Below are 24,790 nucleotides of genomic sequence, written 5' to 3'. Positions count from 1 at the left end.
AAATGTTTGATTGCAAGAACTGCAATCAAGCATTTGCAATAACCAGCAATGAGTCCTTCACATCACTGTGGACACATTTTGGCCCGGTATTATTTGCAAAATTATTTTAATTCAACCACACTAGAGAGTTTTTGAGTATGAATGGCCGTCAAAGCATCTCAATCTGATATGTCGAGTCTTTGATTAGGTTACACTGAAAAATACAAAACAAAAACAGGTTACTCCAAAACCTTCATTTTGTTTGTTTCTGTGCAATATTTGCTTCTTTATATGCAGTATTGAGGGGGCTCTGTGCATAAGATTTCATTGCCAGTAGTTATCTGTCATTATTACCTATATATGACAACAATAAAATTTGAAACTTAAAATCCTAAAACATGTTTAAGCCCTGAGTTTGTGCCTATTTATACTGGAGAGTGGAAGCTTTCTCAGGTGATCGAGTAGATTTGATGTGTTTTTGGAAGGCTGGGGCTCAACGTCTGTGTCCAGAAAGTTGATACTATCGCCAACAATCCACTCTGGCCCTTGATGCTATAGTGCACTCATAGCCCCAGATTCTCCTGGTGCCATGAGTCCTACACTTTCTGTCCATTCACTCTCCAATGACCCTTTTATGATGGATTCAGAAGAAATAAAGCCGATTTTTTTTGATTCCCCTTCAGCAGCACATTTCTGTGACTATATTGAGCCAACTGCAACAACTGAGTTGCATCCAGAGATTGAAAGACGTACATTTAGGGTTGTCAGAACCCAGAACTCCACAAGTGCTATCAACTCATACCAGTACTTGCCAAACCAATCCTCATACACGTACAACTCAGAAAATCTTGCAGTTCTTGTAGTCCTAGAAGGAATAAGGGTAATCTGACATTACCCTGCAAGGTTTCTAGAGACTTATAATTCACAGGACAGGACCTTTGGACCCCCATCAGACTTGACTATTGTCCTTGGTGCACTTTCGTATCCCCCCCTTTAAGTATTTTCAATTGACTTTACCTCAAAAGTGGTTTCCTGATAGTTGTAGTATATACTAGGACTCCATTTTTGCCAACGGTTTTATCTAAATTACTGTCTCAGTCTGTCAAGCTGTGTATCCACTTTCACACAAGGCTATGCTGTGAACTCTGTGAACTTTGGCAGAGCACATTTGCCCCAGTTGGACCACACTGATCATCTGTTTGTTTCAACTATAGGGGTTTTGGGCAGACCTTTGTAAAAAATCTAGTCTAGCCCACTGAATTGTGGACACAAATCTGTAGGTATGTGCAGATTGTATGTTCTCATCTAAGGAGCCATCCCATGCTGGATTCAACTACGGTCCATATTTTTTTTATATTCTACTCAAATAATGTGACAGCCAGCCCCTTCTTTGGGGGTGGGTGTTGGGTGTGACAGGTGTCTCCTTGGTCGGTCAGCTTAGCATCCTGAGGGGTGATTACAGTGGCAAACCCATTCCAAGATTCCTCCCACCTTTGATGAGATAGCAAATGAACAGTGGCATTATGGGTTTTTGGTGGGTCTTTTTTTCACTTACTATGCACTTATACAGCACTCTGCATTTAATCATTAATTATCATTAATTTCTGGTTCTCTTCCACAGTTTTCTTTGTCCGTTCTTCCTCCCCTCACCCCCAACTGGTCACAGTAGATGGCTTTCCTCCAGCAGAACCTCAGCCTGGTTCTGCTGGAGGTTTTGTGCTGTTAAAAGAAATTTCTTCCTTCTCACTATTGTCAAAGCGCTTGCTCATTGGGGGTCTTCTGATTATTGGGGTCTTTAGGTTAAAATATAAAGCACCTTGAGGACACTGTAGCTGTGCTTTAGCACTTTATAGCACTTTGTATAGCAGTATCAGAGCCAAGGGCACGATAACATCGAGCAGGTACAGCCCGATTGGCCAAAGTGTTAGAAGGAGCAATATCAAATAAAATAGGCATACGGTCGGAGAGTACTGCATCCTCAACACATACATTGCAAACAGATAAACCATATGATAAAACTAAGTCCAATGTGTGACCACATTCTTGAGTGACACCATTAACAGGACAAAATTAACAGAGTTCACTAAGTCCAGGAAGTCCTTGGCCAGGGGTCTTCCTCGGGCAGCAAATGTGTATATTAAAATCACCAAGCAGGAGGATCTGGTCATACCGAGATGCACAGTCAGCAAGGAATTCCAAGAACTTGGATAAGAACTCCTTGTTATATTTCGAGGGCCGATAAATAATCGCACACAACAGTGAAGGCGAGTGGCCGAGTTCACACAAACAGAGTTCAAAACTGGTGTAGCGAGACGGTGGGAATAGCTACTTTATGTCAAAATAAGCCTTAAAAACAGCAGCAAGCCCTCCTCAGCGACCAGAAGCTCTCAGACCAGAAGCTCTTGGAACATTAAAAAAGGTACAGCCAACCGGTACTAGTTCAATGAAGGCGCTTAACTCACCGGGAGGAATCCAGGTTTCAGTCAACCAGATCCACCAGTCGGAGGTTTGTTTGGTCAACTCCGCGCCAGCACAAATGCCGTAAAGGAGAGAGTTTTGCAGGACTATTTTCAGGAGACCCAACAACAAGAACCAACCAGGAGTCCACCGGATCCAAGGCACGCAAAGGCACCAAAAGTCGCGGACAAGACTGACGAATGAAGCGGAGCTCATAGGGAAAATAAGAAATCCAGGATTTCAGCTTGACAAAACGATCTCCACGGTCACCCAGTCTCCTGCGTTGCTTCCGCAAATCCAGTGACAGTGGTAGGGAACGCCAGTACTGTGCTATTGGTTCCACATAGGGAGGCAAAAAGCCTTGGTTGTCGTATCCAGGCGGGTCAGACATCCGGATGGATAAACCTATTTCCAATAATGTCCGGCAATCATAAGACAATATAGGACAGACATGTAGCGCAAAGTTAGCTAAAAACAATAAAACGACCATCATTTGCAACTGGCTCCATTCGATTTGGAGGAACAGCGGCTCGACTCTGAGACCCTCCTGGATGGCTGAACTTCTCACCTTATCCTATCTCTAAGGATAGGACCACCCTTCAGAGGAAGCTCATTCCTACTGCTTGTATCTGCGGCATCATTCTGTGTGTGCAGAAAATAGGTTTAAATGTTAAACTAATTTCTTCCAGTCAGTCAATGTTGCATATAATTACGTTTTTGCTTGATGCATAAAGTTAAAAGATTAAAACTAATAAAACAAGTTTTAAAAAGGGAGTTTTCCATTTGATTACATTTTGTATGATGGATTATGTAGAAAAAGTAGAACTGGGCTGAGAGATCTATCGCTTTATCACCTATTCAGGTTGTAAATCGTGTTTTTAAAAAGTAACTAAGTAACTAAGTAATTAATTACTTTTGAAAATAAGTAATCAGTAAAGTAACGGGATTACTTTTTTGGGGAAGTAATCAGTAATTAGTTACTGATTACTTTTTTCAAGTAACTTGACCAACACTGATTGTAAGGTAAAGATCCTGCAATAATACAAGACCCTACAGTTATATGACACAGTAAAAAGGACATCGGATTTCTCGTCATTAAATTGGATGAAAATGCTAATCCTTTAACTTTTAACACCATCTAAGTGTTTCTGCAAGATCTGTAGTATAGAAACATGTTGATATGATGACAATCACTTCAAAGTAGATCCTAATGCACCCACCCAGTATCTCAACCTCTTAACCTTGCTCTGTGGAGGATTTTAAAGCTAAGTTGAAGACCCACTTGTTCACCCTATCCTACATATCTTAATTCTTTGCCTTTTAGTTTAGTTATTTTTATCATTTTTAACTTTTATTATGTTTTTAACTTGTATTGCTATGCATCACTTTTATTTATTTATCTCTTTATTTACAAATAGCTGTACAGGACTTTGTCTGAAAGTGCTTTATAAATAAAGTTATTATTATTGTTGTTGTTGTTGTTGTTGTTGTTATTATTATTATTAACCATTTAAGCATAAGGTGAGGGTCAACAGTATCATGGGTAGACGTCAATGAATTTTGAGATTTGTCTGTAAAAACTAATAAGAAAATAGTTGGGCTTGTTTTGTTTTGTTTTGTTTTTTTGTTAAATTACAGTTAAATGCTGAGTATTGTTAAAACGAGTAGGGACTTAACCATAAGCCAGTGAAGCACTGATTATAGTGAGCCAAGAGGGGCAAATAGAGTGAAAGAGATTTTTGAACACAGATGCAGGTAAAATGTCAACAGGATGCTTTTACTGTGTCCTACTAATTTGACCAGCTCAAGCAACGAAACAGGTACACAGAGTGAAGATGATAGAGAAATGTTTCTCACATTATAATTTTAATTACTATGTTTATGCTATGCTAACATAGCTGTGTCACTAGCGATCACGTAGCACATCATTATATACCAGCTAGCCCAACTTCAGTAACCCTACAAAAGCCACTGCTGTTTAGTTTTCTGTCTATTCATGTTGGAAGTGACTGCAGAGCTGTACGTTTTGGACCCAAATTACTCTGTGAGGCTCCTGACTACAGTAGCCACAATGCTCCGACAATCCATCAAGTGGTACAGCTTTGTAGCTTACCAAAGTCGTACAAAACATTTTTTGCTGTGTACCACATAAAATCGGTTTGCGCACAACCGGAACTCATACATAAGGCGCTGTTTTTTTACTGGTAGAGTAAAAAAACAGATTCCATTTACCATAACCTTTTACACACAGAGACACACACACACATCCATGCACGCACACACACTCACACACACACACACACACACACACACACACACACACACACACACACACACACACACACTATCTACTTTCAAGAAGCACAAAAAGTTCACCAATGGTGTACAGATAGAGATATATGTGATACAAAAACAAATGCTCACAGGGCAGTCACAGCAGATGTTATGAAAAATAAATTCAATAACTATTCTAAATACATAGATTAATGAGACTAATAAGTAAAATGCAGAAAAGCTTTTTTATTTCGAAATTAATTTACCTAATTTAATAATTAGGTAAATAATCCATTGTTCAGATCACTAAAACTGTTTTGAATTCCATTAAAATGCCACAACCCAAAATAGAATTCCTATAGGAATCAATAGAAGTTTTAATGGTTGTTGAGCTTCTTGTTTACATTTTGAAACAGCAACAGAAATTCCCATAAAAAGACTGGAAGTGACATAAGGAACTTTACTTTTACACCCCTGGAGATTGAAGTCGGAGGGTGTAGAAACCAGCTGAGACATTTTATAAGCTTTATAACAGAGCTCTTGGACTATGATTAGTAATAGGCAGCATTGGGTAAGTTGCTTTAAATTAGTAACTTAATTAGTAATTAGTAATTAGTTACATTGCTAGTTACTTCTATCAAAAGTAACTCAGTTACTTCAAGTTACTTGTTACTTTCAAAGTAACTAGTTACTAGGGAAAGTAACTTTGGTTTTACTCAGAATTCTCTTGTTAATGTGTTGCTTCCGTAACTGGATACCCAGCAAGACTGCCAGTCTTCTAGCTTGCTTACTTGCCACAAGTGCACTGTGCCACCTACCAAGAGAAAGGAAAAAATAATCTGCATATTTCCACGAGAGAAATCCTACGCCTGGACCGTCGTTGACCGCCGCCATGATTCTAGCCTATGTCACAGTGTCACGTGCACTTTTTACATCCAACATGAAAACTGCAGTTGTGGTGCTTTCAATTTTACTCACAACTTGGAAATTCTGCCTTCCGAATAGGAAGATGTAGGTAACTCCAGACTGCAGACGAGCTGAATACAGGGCTGGCCTGGGACAAAAAAATCGGCCCGGGCATTTTGTATTGTTGTATTGTTTATAATGTTTGCACACAATGTTTGCGTTTTGTCCCTTGGGGTTTGCCGTAGTGGCAGTGGGGCGGGTATGATTACGGAAGTGGAGGTGTGTTAGGTTGTACCAAACAAGTGGCAATAAAGAAGATGGTGGCTCACGAAGCAGTTTGAGAATATGTTCCTTATAAGTTTAAGAACAGAATATTACATGGTGTCAGAGTAGTTCAGACTAAACGCCCACTGATAGCGCGAAATGGATCTTCCCGATGCCTGGTGGAGGTTTGTGCAACATGTGAAACTGATATTTAGTGGCCCGCTAAGTGGCAAGCCTAAGGAGACCCAGTGCATCTATCTTCTTCTGTGGGTAGGAGAAAGAGGCAGAGACATTTATAACACATGGCAGCTGTCTGATGAAGAAGCTAAAAAGCTGACCACCTATCTCGACAGGTTTGAACAGTACCTCATGCCGAAAACGAACACCGTTTATGCCAGATACAAGTTTAATGAAAGACTCCAAGGCAAAGGAGAGTCATTTGAACACTTTGTGACAGGGTTAAAGCTACTCGTTAAGCAGTGTGGCTATGTCAACAGTGATGAAATGGTCCGAGACAGGATTGTCTTTGCAACCAGTTTCCCACAAGTCGGAGAAAAGCTGCTGAGCCAAGGGTCAGATTTGACTCTGGAAAAAGCCATAGACATTGCACGCTCCTATGAAATCGCACAAAACCAATTGAAAGCCATGGTCGACCTACACACGAGCCTGCAAGGAGCAGCACCTGAGCATGCAGTATCCTCTAAGCTCTAAGAGTACGCAACAGAAAAATAGGAGGGCACCTCACCATAATAAGGTGGGAAAATTGTGTGGAAGATGTGCACAAGCACACAGCCAGAAGGAGGAGTGCCCTGCAAAAGGGAAGAGGTGCAAAAAAGTGCAATAAAATGAACCACTTTTCCAAAGCATGCGGTTCAGAAGCACCACATCAACCCAACCCAGTGTACTCTATTAATCCTGACACTCCAAGCGATGAAGTGGAGCTATTCATAGATTCCATAACAAAGTGCAATTAAGGGGAGGCTGATGAGCAGGCTTATGCTGATGTAGAAGTAGGCTCACTGCATCACACTGTGAGTTTTAAGCTTGACACAGGAGCCACTGCTAACGTTATCCCTGCCCGATTGTTCAAGAAGTTTTTCAAGCAGGTCAGCTTGTACCGCCCACACACACACTATCTGGCTATGGAGGAGAAAAACTCAACATCAAAGGCACATGCCAGTTGAAGTGCAGGTGGAAAGGCATTCACAAGATGCTGACTTTTGACATAGTAGAAACTGCAGCACCCCCCATCCTAGGGTTGAGAGCATGCCTAGATCTAAACCTAGTCAAACTGGTCATGTCAGTACAGATCACAAGTATCATGGAGGAGTTTGCTGATGTGTTCAAGGGCATAGGGAAATTCCCAGGAGAATGCGACTTACACATTGACCCAAACGCCATGCCCGCCGTGTGCCCCTACGGAGGATCCCTTTCACACTGCGGGAACGACTGAAATCGAAGTTGGATGACATGGAGAAAAACAGCATAATCGTCAAAGTAAAAGAACCCACAGAATGGGTAAATGGACTGGTGGTCGCAGAGAAACATAATGGGAAACTCAGAGTGTGCCTTGATCCTCGCAATTTAAACAAAGCCATCAAAAGACCCCATTACCCACTTCCAACATTGGATGACATCACACCAAAGCTAGCAGGAGCACAGTACTTCAGTGTCATTGATGCTCGCTCAGGCTATCCAATTAACCACCAAGTCATCTCTCCTCACCACGTTCAACACGACCTTTAGCAGGTAATGCTTTCTGCGCCTTCCCTTTGGGATAATATCAGCACAGGACATTTTCCAAAGGAAAATCGATGAGACATACAAAGGGCTCAATAGAGTGGCAGCCATCGTGGACGACATCCTCGTGTTTGGCAGGACAAAGGAGGAACATGACGAGAACCTCCATGCCATCCTTGAGTGCACAAGGGAGCGAGGAGTGCATCTCAATCCAGAGAAATGTGTCATAGGCGCCACAGAAGTGAGTTATTTTGGACACAAACTCACCCGGGAGGGCATTCAGCCAGACCCAAAGGAACTACAGGCCATCAAGGACATGCCACCTCCTGAGAATAAGAATGAGCTCGAGACAATTCTTGGAATGGCGAACTACCTGTCCAGATTCCCACCATGACTATCAGAAGTGAACGCACCACTGCGTCGGCTGCTCAAGCAAGACTCGGAGTTCGTCTGGGATCAGAATCACGACAGAGTCTTCCAGCGAATGAAGGATCTCATAACCAGAGAACCAGGCCCCATACTGGCATACTGCGACATGACCAAGGAGCTACGCCTACAGGTAGATGCATCAAAGTATGGTTTGGGAGCTGTGTTGATGCAGGACAGACACCCAATAGCATATGCTTCAAAGACACTGACCCCGACAGAGGTTAACTATGCACAGATTGAAAAAGAACTCTTTGCTGTGCTGTTTGGATGCAAGTGTTTCCACACTTACATATACGGCAGAAGAGTCATTGTTGAGTCGGACCACAAGCCGTTGGAGCACATATTAAAGAAGCCAATCTCCGTAGCCCCTGCTCGTCTGCAGCGCATGCTGTTACAGCTGCAGAGATACGACACAGAGATTGTGCACCGGCCCGGAAAAGACATACCTGTGGCCGACACACTGTCCAGGAAACCATTGCTCGACCAAGACAGCACGCGGAGCAAAGGCATGGAGGACCAGGTCCACTCAGTCATAAACAGCCTCCCAGTAAGTGACAAAAAGCTCTCAGAGATACAGGCTGCGACAGAATGCGGCCCGCAGCTCACCCTGCTGAAGCACACCGTGCATGATGGCTGGCCTGAGGACAGGAAAAAATGTGCCAAAAACCTTTTGGATTTCTGGAACTTCAGAAATGAAATTTCACAGTTCCATGGCATCATCTTCAAAGGTGACAAAATCATAGTGCCAACAGCCCTAAGAAACAATATGCTGGAGAGAATCCACGCTGGGCACATGGGGATTGAGAGGAGGGCAGAGAGCCCTCTTCTGGCCAGGCATGGGCAAGGACATTGCTGCCACGGTGGAAAACTGTTCCATATGTCAGGAGAGGTGTTACGGCTGTGGCCATGTGTGGCCTGTTTTCTGTACTGTGCTTAAGACTTTTCCAGGTCCCTCCCCTAATGAGGAGTCGTGAGCGACTGATTGGACCATGGAGCGGTTGACTACCTTCAAAAGGCCACTCTGACAGCTCCGAGAGGGAGAGAGAGAGAGTGGAACGAGCGAGTAGCCGGACAGCCGTCGCGGCCCTGACCCTGGTGTTCCCAGCCCGTGCTTATCTTGTGTATTTGTGAGAGTGTGAAATTGTGAAAGCCGCTCCTAGTGAATTAGTTGAGCGCTTAGGCACTCTTGGGTTGAAGCGGAAGGGGTGAGCTGCCTTTTCTTTTGGAATCGTTTTCTCCTGTTTTCCGGGTAGGGAGCGAGGGATAGCTCTGTCATTTGTTTGTTCTGTTTTTCTTTCCTAGGGTTTAGTTAGTTTTCTCTGGTGGGACTTAGTTGGTTTTGTTTATTATTTTGGCCTGGGCTCACCCTGGAGCTATGCTTCTTTTCCTTAAATAAAAACACCTTTTTACTCACAACTGGTTTGGATGTTTGGCTTGGGAACCAGGGCGGGGATTTGTCTCTCTCTCCTCCAACCTTATGTGCGTCCCTACCCGCCTAGACTGGGGGCGTAACAGAGGCGTGCAGTGAACCCTAAAGAACCTCTCATTCCACACCAGATTCCTGAGAGACCATGGCAGGCCGTGGCCTCAGACCTCTTCATATGGTGTGGACAAGACTACTTATGTGGACTATTATAGCTGCTACTTTGAGGTCGAAAGGCTATTTTCTACCACCGCAGGGTCCGTCATCAAAAAGCTCAAGGCCATATTCACCAGTCAGAGAAGCTTATTTCAGATAACGGCCCATAGGACAGCTCTCGAGAGTTCAAGGACTTTGCAGTCACATGGGACTTTGTCCACACAAGCTCAAGCCCTTTGTACCCACAAAGCAACGCCCTTGCCGAAAGAACAGTCAAAGCTGCCAAATCAGTTCTGGATACAGCTCATGCTCAGGGAGTAGATCCCTACCTGTCTCTATTGGAGCAAAGGAACACACCAGTCGATGGCTTCAGATCACCCACGCAGCTCCTCATGACTCTACGTCTGCGCTCAGTGCTTCTCATCACCGGATACCAGCTGGTACCCCGCGTCATAAGCCTGACGGTGGAGCAAAAGACACGGATGGAAAGACAAGAGCACCAGAAGCGATACTACAATCGCAGCACCGCACCACTACCGAGGCTGCAGCAGGGGAATCACATCCGCTTTCAGCATGAGTCCGGAAGCTGGAAATCGGCTGTCATCATCCGACCTGCAGAGACTGCCCGCTCTTTCGTGATCCGCGCTGGCGAGGGGCAGACTATACGGCGTAACCGACGGCACCTGAGAGGCGCTAAGGCGTCACCAGCACCCGATTTGGTAACCCAGCATGAAAGTGCAGCTCAACAACAAGCAGAGCCTCAGTCGCCATCTAGAGGCACTAAAACACCACCCATGGACACTAGCCTTATACTGACCACCAGATCAGGACGAGTGGTCAAACCGAGGGTCATCCTTGACCTGTGATTGTAAAGGGTGTAGGCGAATCGCTCCCCTCCCCTAAAGCAAAAAAAACAAAAACAAAAAAAAAAAAACATGTCAAATGTCGGTGTGTACTAATGAGTACATATCCTGTGTTGCATTATTGTTGTTGTTCTCTTGCAGCAGTAATTTTACACATGACAGTGTGGAAAAAACTGTTTCTAATCCTCATGTTCAGGATGTTCTATTTTGAAATGCATACCGGCTGTGCCACTGGCGGACATTTAACAACAAAACAAAACAAAAAAAGGCAGATGTTGTATTGTTTATAATGTTTGCACTCCGTGAGTATTGTCCCTTGGGGTTTGCCGTAGTGGCAGTGGGGCGGGTATGATTACGGAAGTGGAGGTGTGTTAGGTTGTACCGAACAAGTGGCAATAAAGAAGATGGTGGCTCACGAAGCAGTTTGAGAATATGTTCCTTATAAGTTTAAGAACAGAATATTACAACCGGCCCGCCATTATAGGAAAAATCATAAAGCCTTTGAATGGAAACAAACGATGTTGTGAGAATGATGTACACTGTTTTGATGGTATATATGCATCAATCTATCAATTGTTTGTTGTAAGATTCAGATAATTATTTTTTTAAAAACTAGATATTTTAAATGAGAATAAGAAGGAAAAGTACTTCTTTGTGCCCCCCCCCCCCCCTTTCTCTGTTAACGCCCTACCTGGCCCCCCTGGCAAAACTTTGCTAGACACGCCCCTGCACAGTTACCAGCTGTCAGCTGTAAAAAAAAAAAGGATCCTGGTGGTATTTGTCTCTCAGAAACAGTTCATAACTTTAAATCATTCATGTCACCTAAAGGTAAACCTGTTTCTCCATCACCTGTTCAGCTCTGATGATTCAGTAAGGACATCTCCTGGTTTCATCTTCATGTTTCCCTCTCACCACATATCCAAACCGATATCATGTCCAGCAGCTTTTATGGCTGTGGCTCCAGCAACCATCAGCTGATACTAGAAGGTAATATTAAATAAATTCTAACAACAGCTGATCAAGCTTAAACGTGCTGCTGTTGTTTAACGCGACCTCCGGTTTCTTTCTTTCTGGTGCAAAGTGGGCGATAGGCAAACAAGATAGACGGGACTTGTGACAGAAAGGCCGATCAGCTGATCATTAATCAGTTTCATGATTGAAGTAGCAATAGGAGAGGGAGGGGGAGAGAATGAGAGAAGAAGAGGCAGCTGCGCAGCATAAAGACAGAATAACTCCAGTTTTCTGTCTTCTTTTTCATTGTATCTGAAGTACGGGACGACTGTGCTCCTTTTCACCTCAATACGAAACGTGTAATATGTTCTCTGAATACGAGACGATTCCGTTTTTTAGGAGACGGTTGGCAACTCTAATAATTAACCTTATGAACAAAATAAAGTTCAACATCAGTAACATCATAGCACCCACTCAGCTGTATAGAAACTTCGTCATGCTAGCTAATACCCAGTACAAAAAAGTCAGCATAACGAAAATAAACTATACCTAAACTTGGTTTATATCTGACCCAGATGGACTGCAGGTCATAACTTCTTACCTGAAGTTCAGTTCACCTGACACCGGTGGCCGCCTCAGGTCTCTCCCCCTCCTGCCCCCCCTTTCCCTCATCCACCTGCTGGCATCCACCACTTGCTAATGTTATGGAAACTGTGTAAGCTCCACGATAGCCACCACATGAAGTAACGAATAACGACCCTATCTAAATCCCAGTAACGATTGTTCCTGATTTTGGCATAATAACTAGTTACCGTGCTCGTGACCACAATAATAACGTAGTTACTGTAACGCGTTAGTCCCTACACTGGTAATAGGTGAGCACCTGCTGGTGATATCTATGGGAGTTCTTAAAACTAAAAATGTCAATTTAATTGGCTGATAACATTCAAAGTCCTTTGGGAAACAATAATGAACATTTTAAATTTTCAATCATTATTTTTTTCATGGCTGATTAATCTGACAATCCATATTCACTTGTGTTACGTTTAGGTGCTTGGAAAAACCCTAGAGCAAAAACAAAGAGAGCAAAAGAATGAACTAAAATTGATGGATCAGAGCTTAAGATTTAATTTTTTTTTTTGTTTTTTTGTCTTAACACAGTTCTGCATCATACAGTACCTATAATGCAGCTTCATTGTGTCTCTTTGCAAGATTTTTCCTGTCTAAATCCATGTCTTTGGCAAGCGACAGATTCCATTCTAATATACAGGCCCTTTTTTAGTGTCAAACTTCAAACTGAAATATGTCAAATATTATTATGCAAAATAATAATAATGACAATGACATATGTCATAGTGATATCCTTTTTCATAAGTGCCTCTTGAGATTAGTAACATCACAGCTTGAGTTTATATATTTGATTTTCCTTCACAGTGCCACCAAAAATCACCAACCTGTCAAGAGATGTTGTGGTAAATGAAGGCTCTAACATCACCCTGATGTGCCAAGCAAGTGGTAAACCAGAGCCTTCCATCAGCTGGAAGCTCATCTCCTCTTCAGGTAATTTGTTTATACATTAAAAAATCTAGATGCAGAGCAGATTTTTGATATATTGGTGTTTTTTTTTTCTTAATGATGTCATTTTTTTTGTGTTTTACTTTATTTTCTTAATACTGATTTTTTAGAACACATGGATGTAGTGTTTGAGTTAATGGAAAAGTGCATTAAACTTGCAGCACATAAGATCAACAGAACACAGTGTGCTTTGAGGTAGGAGCCAAAAAGGGTGTAGTTTGTGGGTGTGATCACCCGTGTGTACACCTGTGAGCATGGACGCGCTTGTTTTTTTTTTTTTTAAAGGTTCCTTCATGTAATGATCTGCTAGAGGGTGTGGGGAGCCAAAAGTGCATTAAACTAATGGTCAGCAGAGAACAGCTCCTCTGTGATTATTTAGAAGTCTATGAGACTTAATCTATGACCTCATTAAAACATCTTTACTGAATTTATGGACTTGTTTGCTAATTTCAGGACAAATGGAGTACAGCATAATTAAAGTGTTTTAAATAAGGAGTCTAAATTGAAGTAAGAGCAAATAAAGAGTAAAATAAGATAATATAGAGCAGTTGGTTTTTGTGCTGGACAAAACATAAAGTTTAAAGACAGGACCTGACAAGCCAGTGGAAGAAGTAACATTGCATCTTTCATATACAGACCATGTTTTTGCTGTCATGGTCTGGTCGAAGCAAAATAGAGTACTCAAATGCAACAGAATTCAAAAGATTTATTTACAATAATGTTTTGCAACAAGTAGAATTCACAAGGGCGACAAAGACAGAGTAATGGATCCAAAGGAGGAAGTGACACTATGGAAGAGGAAAGGGACATTGATCCAGTGATTCCAGATAGGGGAGTTCCAAAAGATAACTAGCGAGAACCAATGGCTTACTTGGTAGTGTGGGTGAGTCAGATGTTGCCTGTCCAATGATTAGCAGGGGGAGGGAATCCAGTGGCCATGAGGTAAGGACATCCAGGAGGGTAGGGAGGTTAACTGGGGACTGAAATCTTCACAAAGGTGCATGTAGACAGATGGAGTGAGCCAGTTCGAAAGAGTCAGGTGAGTTGTGCAGGTAAGTGGTGGGTTCTCGACCCAGGCTGGGGTTGACTGGAGGCAAAAAAGCACAGAGATCAACACAATAGAAAACAAGCGAAGACAAATAACATTTGGGGGCTGATTTACCACTGAACAGTAGCAGACTGGTCCTTGAATACAGCAGAGGACTTTAGTTTGATGAGGAGCGCCTTGAGACAACTGTTGTTATGATTTGGTGCTATATTAATAAGATTCTATTGAATGTGCTTGGTTGAAGAGCAGGAAGCAGACTCCACCACATAGGGAGGAAAAATCCTGGCCAACTTAGACTCAAAGGGAAAACAGACTCCAAACATTAAGACTACCATGGACTATGGCATCTACAGTGTCTTTTCTTGTCCCTCTTTGTTTCCACCCAACCCCGACTATAACTGACTTTGTTTGACCCATAGTGGATTTCACTTTTTTAAATTATCTGTTTTTACATAATACTTGTATTGTAACTGATTAATTAATACAAAATTAATTAATTAATTAATTAAAGGTAATTAAATTAAATCAAAGGTAATAATCGGATGTAAATGTTCTGGAGGCTGAATGATAGCTTGAATGATGAGAATACACAGGGTATAGCATTAGGGAGAAGATTAGAATTTTCAGTACTGAATGTCCCAATGTTCCATTGTATGTGCTGAGTGGCATTTTTCTATTATTACTTGCTTGCTAGACCAAAGAAAGCAAAGTATTGAAGTATTGGCCACCATTGGTCTATGACTCTATGTTTTAGCAACCTGCTGTTTAATTTGATTTACTTTTGGTTTCACTTCTGTCAATAGGAATCAGGAGGTTTTCCATTTCATATTACTTAACTTTAAAATTCAACCAATAGTAAAAGGAATGTGTCTGGTTGCCCAGATAAGCTCAAGATACAATTGGTCATGCACTACAATAGAATGTGCCTTTAAAGGAATATTTATTGGAGAGCATCATGCTTTTGAAAAGGAAAGAATTGTTGGTTAAAATGGTAAAAATGAAGTACAATGCCTTATTAGACCTTTCTCTTGACTGGTAAATCAATAACTAATGAAAGGAGGAGAAGATTTTCTTTTCCACTGTATTCAAAGGAGCTTGCAAAGAAAAGCGTCTGGACTTCTTTAAGTTGCTTGAAGACGTTTCACCTCTCATCCGAGAAGCTTCTTCAGTTCTAAGGTCAAATGGTCAAATGACCACTGTATTGTGGTCATAAACTGATAGTGGACAACTGGACCTAAAATAGGTTTTGCAGAAGAGTGGGTGCTCGCATCAACCTTTTGTAATATTTATTCATTTTAAGGGAAACTTGCAAATTAATCTGACTGGACACTTAAATGTACTTGTGAGACATGGGTCTGAAGCACTGTCATTGCTGGGAACTAATGAAATCTGATATAGTGGATCCAATGCTTTATTTCATTGCTGCTTAACTTTCTGCTCAACATCAGAAGGTTTTCACCTCTTAAAGGTACAGTCTATTAGTCAGTTAAAATAATAATGGATTGGATTTATATAGCGCTTTTCAAGGCACCCAAAGCGCTTTACAATACCACTATTCATTCACTCTCACATTCATACACTGGTGGAGGCAGCTACAGTTGTAGCCACAGCTGCCCTGGGGCAGACTGACAGAAGCAAGGCTGCCATATCGCGCCATCGGCCCCTCTGGCCACCACCAGTAGGCAAGTAGGGTAAAGTGTCTTGCCCAGGGACACAACGACCAGGACAGAGAGCCCAGGGATCGAACCGCCGACCTTCCGGTTACAGATGCGATTCCCAACCCTCTGAGCCACGGTCACCCAAATACAGATGTGGCTAGGGATTTAAGAAGATTGGCCAAATTTTTTTTCAAGTATGCTGGGTCGAAAAGTACACATACATACCTTTACAAATAGTATAGATTGTTTATATTGGTTATAGATTATTTATATTGGTGACTTAATACTTTGTGGTGTGGACCATGCATTCGTCACATATTTGGTTTATGCCAGGTTTCTTTTTTCTTATTTTGTTTTTGTCTTCACATCAAGTTTTCCAATCATGGAAAGATATATTTTTTTATAGACACAGCTCAGATAACAACTCTGATATCTGTTGAAAAGACTGTGTGTGTTTTGTGGCTAAACCTTCACTATGTCTGCTATCTCTTTGTAAAACACTGCTTTGACTGAGAATCTGTATGTAAAACAAAGAATTTTTCAGAGACAGCCCCATTCAAAAGCATTCTTTATTCTGTTCTTATCTCAGCACTCTTTATCATAAAAATGGATGCAATGACTGGTTGCTTATATTTATTTATCTATTCAAAATCAGTTTCTGAGAAGGTCCATTGAAATGCAAAATGAAGATCCTCTTTGCATGAATTAATAAAACTAGAATTTAGTGAGAGTGGACTGAATGAATGTATGGAATTTGTATCGGAGGAAAATATAAATAAACAAGCATCAGCTTGAGAAGCTGTTATTTTGATTTTTTTCAAGTAAGATAAAAGAAAATCCATCTAGTTTCACGTAGTTTTCTCTGAAATTGATCGAACTAAATTTTGTGGATTCTAGTTGGTATTTTTTATATACCATTTTGATATCCATTTTGGTTCCAGTATTTGACTGATAAGGGTGTTTACGATTAAGAATTGATAGAGTCGCAGTGCACAGTTGCTCGGACTAAAAGAGGCTTTGAGTAGAGAACAAAATGTCCCAGTCTATGCAGTTTGGACTATGCGGTCCAAACTGATACTGTTCCAGTATCTCCCACCTGCAATGAAACTTTTCTCCAGCCTTGGGCCTTTCAGTGTGAGGCCATCTATGGCAAGCACTCTGGGGTATAAATGAGTGAATATATAAAGATTCTCTCTCCCTGTATCTATCTGTGTGTGTGTGTGTGTGTGTGTGTGTGTGTGTGTGTGTGTGTGTGTGTGTGTGTGTGTGTGTGTGTGTGTGTGTGTTTGTCTGTGTGTGTGTGAGTGCGTAAAGATTGATGATTTCAGACTTGGACCAAGGCTCTCTTCGAGCCATAACCCAGCTCCCCCTCACCTTTGATAGATGGCTTTAGGGGCTTGTGGCAGATCAGAAGTGATCCTTGCTATCTTCCACAGACCACACAATCTGACTGCTAAATTTGTCTGCCTAGGCAGTACCCAGAATGAAGGGGAAAATTAATGAATTTAACCAAGGTGCAATAAAGGTTTCCCAGATTTGCACAGCACTGGTTTGCTCAGAAAGAATAATTTAAAATTAAAGGAGAGTAGTCATAGTTTTTGACCTTTGTGAAACTGAAAGAAAAAACTTATCCACTTTAATATTTAAACACTACTATGAGCAGCTGAAATTGTTGTGTTTGTCACGTGCTTAGGATTTGATGAAAGGATATACTGTAAGAAGTGCAAGAAGTAAAGACCCTTTATGATTTGTTGGAGCTGGAGCATATTTCAGGTGGCATAGGGTGAGAGATGGAATACACCCTGGAAAGGTCACCTGTTTGACAGAACTAGCATAGAGACAGACAACAATTTTACTCACGTTCACGCCTACAGCCAAATTAGCCTGTTCACCACAGCCTGGTGGTTTGGTCTAGAACCAAACACATCTTCATTTAGCATCTACGTAGATGATAAAAAATGACAGCTTATATTACCGCATTTAAATTTTTATTAGACTTAATTGGTTTCATTCTTAACACTTTATGATAATTGGTTAGACACTGGACAATAAATTTCATTACAATAGAAGTCCTTCTGAACTAGGGCTGCCACAAACGATTATTTTGATAGTCGACTAGTCACTGATTATTTTTGCGATTAGTCGACTAATCAGATCATCATCCATTGGACGTAAAACGTACAGCTTATTGCACCAGCAGCATCTGCTCTTATATAACTATCATTAGCTTACAGCTTTAAGTGTGTAAGGTCTGTGCTAACTAAAAATAAAGACAAGATGATAGTTTATTAAATTTTAATGAAATTTGCAGATTGTTTCGGTGAAGTTTAATAAACTCCTTGCTATCTAAAATATAACGGGACACCGGAGTAAATTCTGGAGCATCTCACACTTCTGATAATCAGCTGTCTGCTTGACGTTTATTCAGCTGTGTAAAAACTATAACTTTAATCTCAGCCAAACCGATTTACTCAGGAACAAATAAAATACTAAAAAAAGCCAAACAATCACATTGTTAAGTTATCTAAGTGACTTATATATCATGTTTAACCTGAGTAGCGAAAGACGGCGGTGGGTTTGAAAACGATTTGCCGGGAGTCCGGTGTTCTCCCGGCTAGCAATGGAGCTAGTGGGTAACAGACGTCTCCGAAAATGTCGGAGCGCTTTTGAAAATATGTGGTGTCTTGATAAACTGAGCAGGTATTTGAGGTTTACACAGCTACATTCTCGCCTGAAAATATGTTAAAAGTTTATTTTGTGACCCAGAAAGAATAATAAGAGTAATATAAAACTAACTAGCTGCCGCCATTGTTGGAAACTGAGCTGGGCTGCGCTATGAATTCTGGGATACAGTTTCTTCTTCTTCGGGGTTTAACGGCAGCTGGCATCCTTGAACATGCAGTGCTGCCATCTTCTGTTTCAGTCCGTTATTACACTCTTAAATCCTGCTACTTATTCCTGCATCTTTTGTGATCTTACAAAGCTTCAAACGACGCGTCGACTATTAAATCAGTCGTCGACGATTTTGATAGTCGACGTAATCGTGACTAGTCGACTAATCGTGGCAGCCCTATTCTGAACACACTTTAACTATATTTAAGGAGGTAATTCCTTCACTGTTATCTTTTCTTTAAGTTAAATTCAATTTTTATTTATAAAGCACCAAATCATAACAGTTACCTCAAGGTGCTTTACATTGCAAGGTAAAGAACCTACAATAATACAGAGAAAACAGGAAACCCAACAATCAGATGACCTTTTAACAGGGAGAAACCTCCATCAGAATGATGCTTAGGGAGAGGCTATCTGCTGCAACCATTTGGGTGTGAAGCGAGGAAGACAGCACATTACAATCCATGTGCCAACACAGTACCAAGCAGCTACTGAAAGCTTTACTCTCACCAAGGTGGAATAGTTTCTTAATCGTGTTAGATCCTCTTTGGGTATGACTGTAGATGCTGTCTTCCCTTAAAAAGAAAGCAAGAAATCAGAGATGTTTGACTCCCTGGTATAACTCACAAATGTGCACAAAACAGATGGAGTAGAGGCAATGGCATTGCACTAATTTAGAAAATCTTCATTTGGACTCACAAATATATAAATATATAATATAAATAACCCCTCTGAGAAAAACAGGAACACCCCAGGTTTCTTTTCAGCACTTCAGCCAGGCTGATAAATAGTTGGAGCTCTGCTGAGCCAAGAAATTTTCTCACAAACTAAATTTACCCATTAGGGGAAAATTACTCACAACTCCCTCACAGATGTATCATTAAGTATAGCAACTTTTTAACAGCTGATATTTACTTAGACTCTTTCTCTCCTATTAATCTTTCTGAGTTAACTTCAATAATTTATTTTTCTAAAAGATCAGTGTGCCTCCTTGACCCTATTTCAATCAGACTGTTGAAATAAGTCTCACCATTCATTAGTGCTTCAATTTTAAATCTGATCCATCTATCGTTATTAACAGAAGACACACTAGAGTCTCTTAAGAGGGGAGTAATTAAGCCATTACTTGAAAAGACCTTACTTGATCTGTATTAGATAACTATAGTGATTTCTGACCTTTGTTTTATTTCAAAAAATGTTGAACAAGTAGTTATTAGTTTATTTTAAGTTTCACTCAAGTTTCACTCATCTTATGGTGTTGAACAGTGTGCTCATCCCCGTGTTTGTTCTTAGTGCAGCATTCAAAACTGATGACCAATATCTTACTACAGTGTGATTTGAATCATATCTGTCTGATAGATTCCAGTTTGTGTCTTCTTCATGCAGAAAAGTCAGTAATCGAGTTCTACAGAGTTCTGTGCTGGAACCAATTCTATTTATATTATACATGCTTCCACAGCATAATGTTATTAGAAAACACTGCATACCTTTTCTTTGAAATCCAGATGATACCCATCTTAAATTTCCTAGTCCTTAATTCAGGCAAAACATATCCAGTCCAAACATCCTGGACATTGAACATGAAACATGGTGTCTAACCAGATATGTAGTTTAGAGGGCATTACTTTGGCATCCAGTAACACTGATGAATCTTGGAATAATTTCTGGTCAAATATGTCCTTTAGCATGCACATTAAACAAATATGCCTGACTACAGACATATTGCATCATTCAATTTCAGCATCACTCTAAGACAAAATATTTGTCTTTTTTTTAGCAATAGTGTGCAAAAACTGGTAAATGCATTTATAACTTCCAGCATGGACAATTGTAATTTATTTTTGTCAGGGCACTCAAAAAGCTCCCTGAAAAGTCTTCACTTGATCATCTTGATTAACTCACCTCAGTGGAATTTGCAAAGTGGCTTTAACTGACACTGTAGTCTCTATTGGCAAATTCTATTATCCTCTTTTGAGAGAAAGCAGAAAGGGAACAAGAGGAGCATAAATGGAACGGAGTGGAACCCGTACACCTATGTGAGCTCTCTTGATACTCCACATCAGGTGAGTGTGTCACTGTGTGTCAGTGAGGCATTCTATCCTTAACAGCTTTCCCAGGTGCAATTCAATAATGTCCCCAAACCCAGCAAAGTGAATCCATGCACAGTTTATTACTGTCGCCTTCCAGCATCTTGGGAGGAAGCTTGAAGTCAATTATATCTTTTGTTCTTTATGTTGAGTGCTGTATTAAATGTCTCTGTCAAGCATGTCAAATTGATACAATGAAAAAAAGTGTGGCTGGGATTTTGCCCTCTTCTTATTCTCACATCTCAGTAGTAGTCCCAGTGTGCTTGTACTCTTGAGAGGCACACACAAAAGTACAGAACATGAAAATTCTGACGGATGAGTGATAAAGAGTAGGCACCAAACAAAGCATTAATCACCAAATTCTGTAGCATCCTATGAAAAATGTTAAATCAAGAACTGGTCTTGGTCAAGAATTGGTGCTACAGAGTGCTACAAGAAACATGAGAATAAGACAGACTTGCCATATTTACAAGTGCAGGTTTTGGCACATTGTATTAGAATTTGGCCTGTCACGCCCGATCAGGATCTGTCTTCATTCCTGCTGTTGCCAAAATCCACCCTTTCATTTTTGTCTACATATCCAATTTAGGGTCACAGGGCTAGCAATGAAAGGTGGAGAGGTGGGATACATCCTGGAAAGGTTGCAAGTTTGCTGCAGACAACTATTCACAACTATTCACACTCATATTCACTCCAATAGTTGGAAATGAGCTTCTCTTTTTTTAGCAAAACAAATAGATTTTTTTTCTTTACAATTTTTGTTGCTGTGTATCGCATTTAAATGAAGCACAAATCAGTAGACTTAGGTGAATTATAGTTATAGTATACAACTGCAATGATCCATCAGCCCTTGTAATCAATATATTCCTTCTTCCCTTTTAAGGTGGCAGGCACACAGTTGGTGAAAATACTGAACATGGCCACAGCTGTTGACTTGTCACATTATCTCCAAATGACCCTCTTCAATCTCTCTCTCTCTGTGTGATCTTTCACAGGGGATCTGGTGTCAGATGATGAATACTTGGAAATCCCATCTATATCCAGACAGAAAGCAGGAACGTATGAATGCACAGCTGTCAATGATATTGACACAGACGTGCAGACTGTAGACATCACCGTCAACTGTGAGTCGGCTGCTAAATGTTTCAAAAATTCACACAAACGGTACTAAATTGTGCCACTTTTAATGGGACAATGTTGGATGGGTGATCATAGAAAAAATACAGTCTATTCTTGTGAACTGTGTGGATTTTTGTTTCGCTATTTCAGTACCTATCAGACTGACATTGATCAAAATTCTGTAATATCTAATATATCCATCTTCTTCCATTTTTGATTCAGGGTTGAGCTGTCATAAATCAAGGGGCAGGGTACACCCTAGACAGTTCACAAATATGTTGCAAGGCTAGAATGTCTGTCTGTCTCTATGTGTTCATAGAGACAGACAGACATTCTAGCAACTTACAATCCAGTTTCTTCAGCACATTCCTTTTCTGTCCAATTTTAGTTATTGGTGACATTGATTCTTTATGATAATGTTTTGTTTGGTTTTGTGATGTCATGTGCACATCGCTTCTACTTTTTTCACCACAATACCTGTATTCTGATGTGTTGTTGGGTCCAGCAGTCATCAAGGACTAATATAGAATAATTTGTATCACTTTCCTGCTGATTTGGATGGAAGAAGATAAAAAAAAGATTTATCCGATACAGCAGCATTAGATAAATAGTAGTATCAGTAATAATCTATTTGAATTTTTCAAATTACCAGTATTTGTTTGAAACTATATTTGACCATTTAACATTTTTACATTTATATTTTCCTTTTCTCGTTCTAGTTTTTTCTCTCTCACCTCCTCGATTTCTACTCTCCTCCTCATCTCCATTTCATCTTCTTCCTCCTCACCTGAAGCCTCACTCCTAAACTGAAGAATATGAAATTGTTTATTTATTTTTGACATTTTCCCAGTTGGTTTATCATGAGCGTATCAGGCATGTGACCCTCCTGTCTCCATACAGCTGACAAACAACATGTTATAAGCTAACATTACCCCAGATAATTTTAGAAACTAGTATCTTAAATCTCTTTAAGTACTTTCTCTTTGATAAAAAGTTTTAATACATTGTCACATCACATTTATTTTTTAAGTGTGAGGATACGCTCATTAGATCCACTTAAAACACATTTTCAGTAACAGAGGCAAAAACAGAAAAATATGAATATCATTAACAATTTACCTGTATGACAGAGTATTAGCGACACAATAAAAAAAAGTACACAATAAGTTTCCGATACGGCATCCGTGGTAGTTTGCCTTCTTGAAACATCAACTGTAATCTCCATATTTTGATTTTTTTTCTTGAAAAAGTATTTCAGCTTTTTTGCTTGTTACCCATCTTGACCCAGATACTCAGACACATACCCAGATACTTGGATCATAAAATTACAGACCCCTGGGCAGAAGTGTTTTCTGGGCCCTAGCCGACTTGTTTTGAGGATAAGATTTCTTTCTGCAATAATCAGACATATTGATAGTACACAGAATAGTTTGAAATGCAAAGGCTGTATCTTTGAGAAAAAAGTTATAAACACAACACAACTTTACTAATGTCATGGGTTGCTCTGAGGATCCACTCGCAGGACTCCGGAGTTGTGTTTTAAAAGAGACTGTTTATTTACAAGATCTTCACCAAGTGTATTTACAGACAGTGCGAGGATAGTGCTATATACAAGATGTGAGAGGGAGGGTTCCAGGGCTCCAGGGAAAACAGGGGAATCACACACGCGCTCACTACAACCTCTCTCTCCGCTAGTGACCAGTCACTCCTTCCACACTCCACACAGGGAAACATGGGGACGGGTCCGGGGAATCTAGAACACAGAGACACATGTTAACTTTCTGAGACGGAGGCACGGGAAACTTGGGCTCGACATGTACTGACTAGAGTCTTCACAACAATCCAGTGTTGAACAGCTGACCTCCTCCCTCTAAAATACCAGTTGGTCTGATGAGGCCCAGGTGTTCCCAATCCAGGAAGGCATGGGCCGAGGGCGTGAACCCACCATGATTTCAGCCCTGGCAAAACAGGAGAGAGAGCGAGAGAGGGGGAGAGAGAGATAGAAAAGGAGAGCCAGGAGTGGGGAGATTATGATCAGTGCCTTGCCGATCCCGCAGGTCGTGACAGCTAAATCCTCTAAAGTAACTTACATTAAATTAAAAAGGATGAAAATACTGTTTAATTAAAGTTTTTGCATGCACACCTGTTATCATCTTACTCCCTCATTCTCTCTCTCTGTCTGTCTGTTTTCCTTATGATCTTCTCATCTTTTACCTCCTTTCAACAATTCTTGCCATTGCCACAGTCTTGCTCCCAGATGAATGTTGAAGAAATAACAGAAATATTTCCTGTAAACTTGCTTTTTGGGTTATGAGGAAAGCCTGGCTTCTTCATTTAGAGCCATTCAAACCTTTGGGTCATAGATTTACCTTAATTGTGAGCTGCTAACCACAAGATTAGCTTGCATGGCAGTGGCATCTACTAGCTAGTTGACTTAGGGAGAGATCACAATGTAGATGAAAAAGGGAGAGATAGAATCTAGACTACTGTATTTAAATAAAGACTACTGTATTTGGCCAATTTTTATAATAAAAAATATCATATCTACTTTTTGATAATTTGTGGTTTAAGATTGCATGCCCATAATGCCCACCGGACAATCTGGCCCAGAAAATACTGATAAGCATCCAAACTTTTGTAGGGCTTCAGATCTCGTATAATTGATTTGCTGGTGATAACATAATTATATAAATCATGTAGAGGGACAGTGCCAGATTTGCACAGCATCAGTAAACACACTGAAGAAGTTCAGTAAACATCCATCTTTAGCCCCAGTTTGCCCAATTTATGCACATTATGAGCAATATGCTCCCTATGAATGTGTTTTATTTCCTCTGAGACAGTATATATACTTTTGTTTACTATACTATAGTTGCCATAGTTTGCTTCAGCTACATAATGTATAATGTTACTTCACGTGTCATGATAAATTACATGTCTGCACACCTCAAAACTTTCTCTAATCATAA

The 24,790-nt window shown here is 40.6% G+C and overlaps 1 protein-coding gene across 6 annotated transcripts in view; it reads left to right on the top strand.

The window, feature by feature from the left end:
• Positions 1–24,790, top strand: part of ntm (neurotrimin) — a 508,104-nt gene that overhangs the window by 458,739 nt on the left and 24,575 nt on the right. For all 6 annotated transcript variants that reach the window (XM_026181960.2, XM_080307425.1, XM_080307424.1 and 3 more), the window contains 2 exons: positions 12,877–13,002; positions 21,698–21,826. In XM_026181960.2, coding sequence (XP_026037745.1) covers positions 12,877–13,002; positions 21,698–21,826 — 255 coding nt within the window. The remainder of the gene's footprint in view (positions 1–12,876; positions 13,003–21,697; positions 21,827–24,790) is intronic.

Source organism: Astatotilapia calliptera, chromosome 10, assembly GCF_964374335.1.
Source record: "Astatotilapia calliptera chromosome 10, fAstCal68.1, whole genome shotgun sequence".
NCBI lineage: Eukaryota > Metazoa > Chordata > Actinopteri > Cichliformes > Cichlidae > Astatotilapia > Astatotilapia calliptera.
This window is presented reverse-complemented; position numbering and strand designations above follow the sequence as displayed.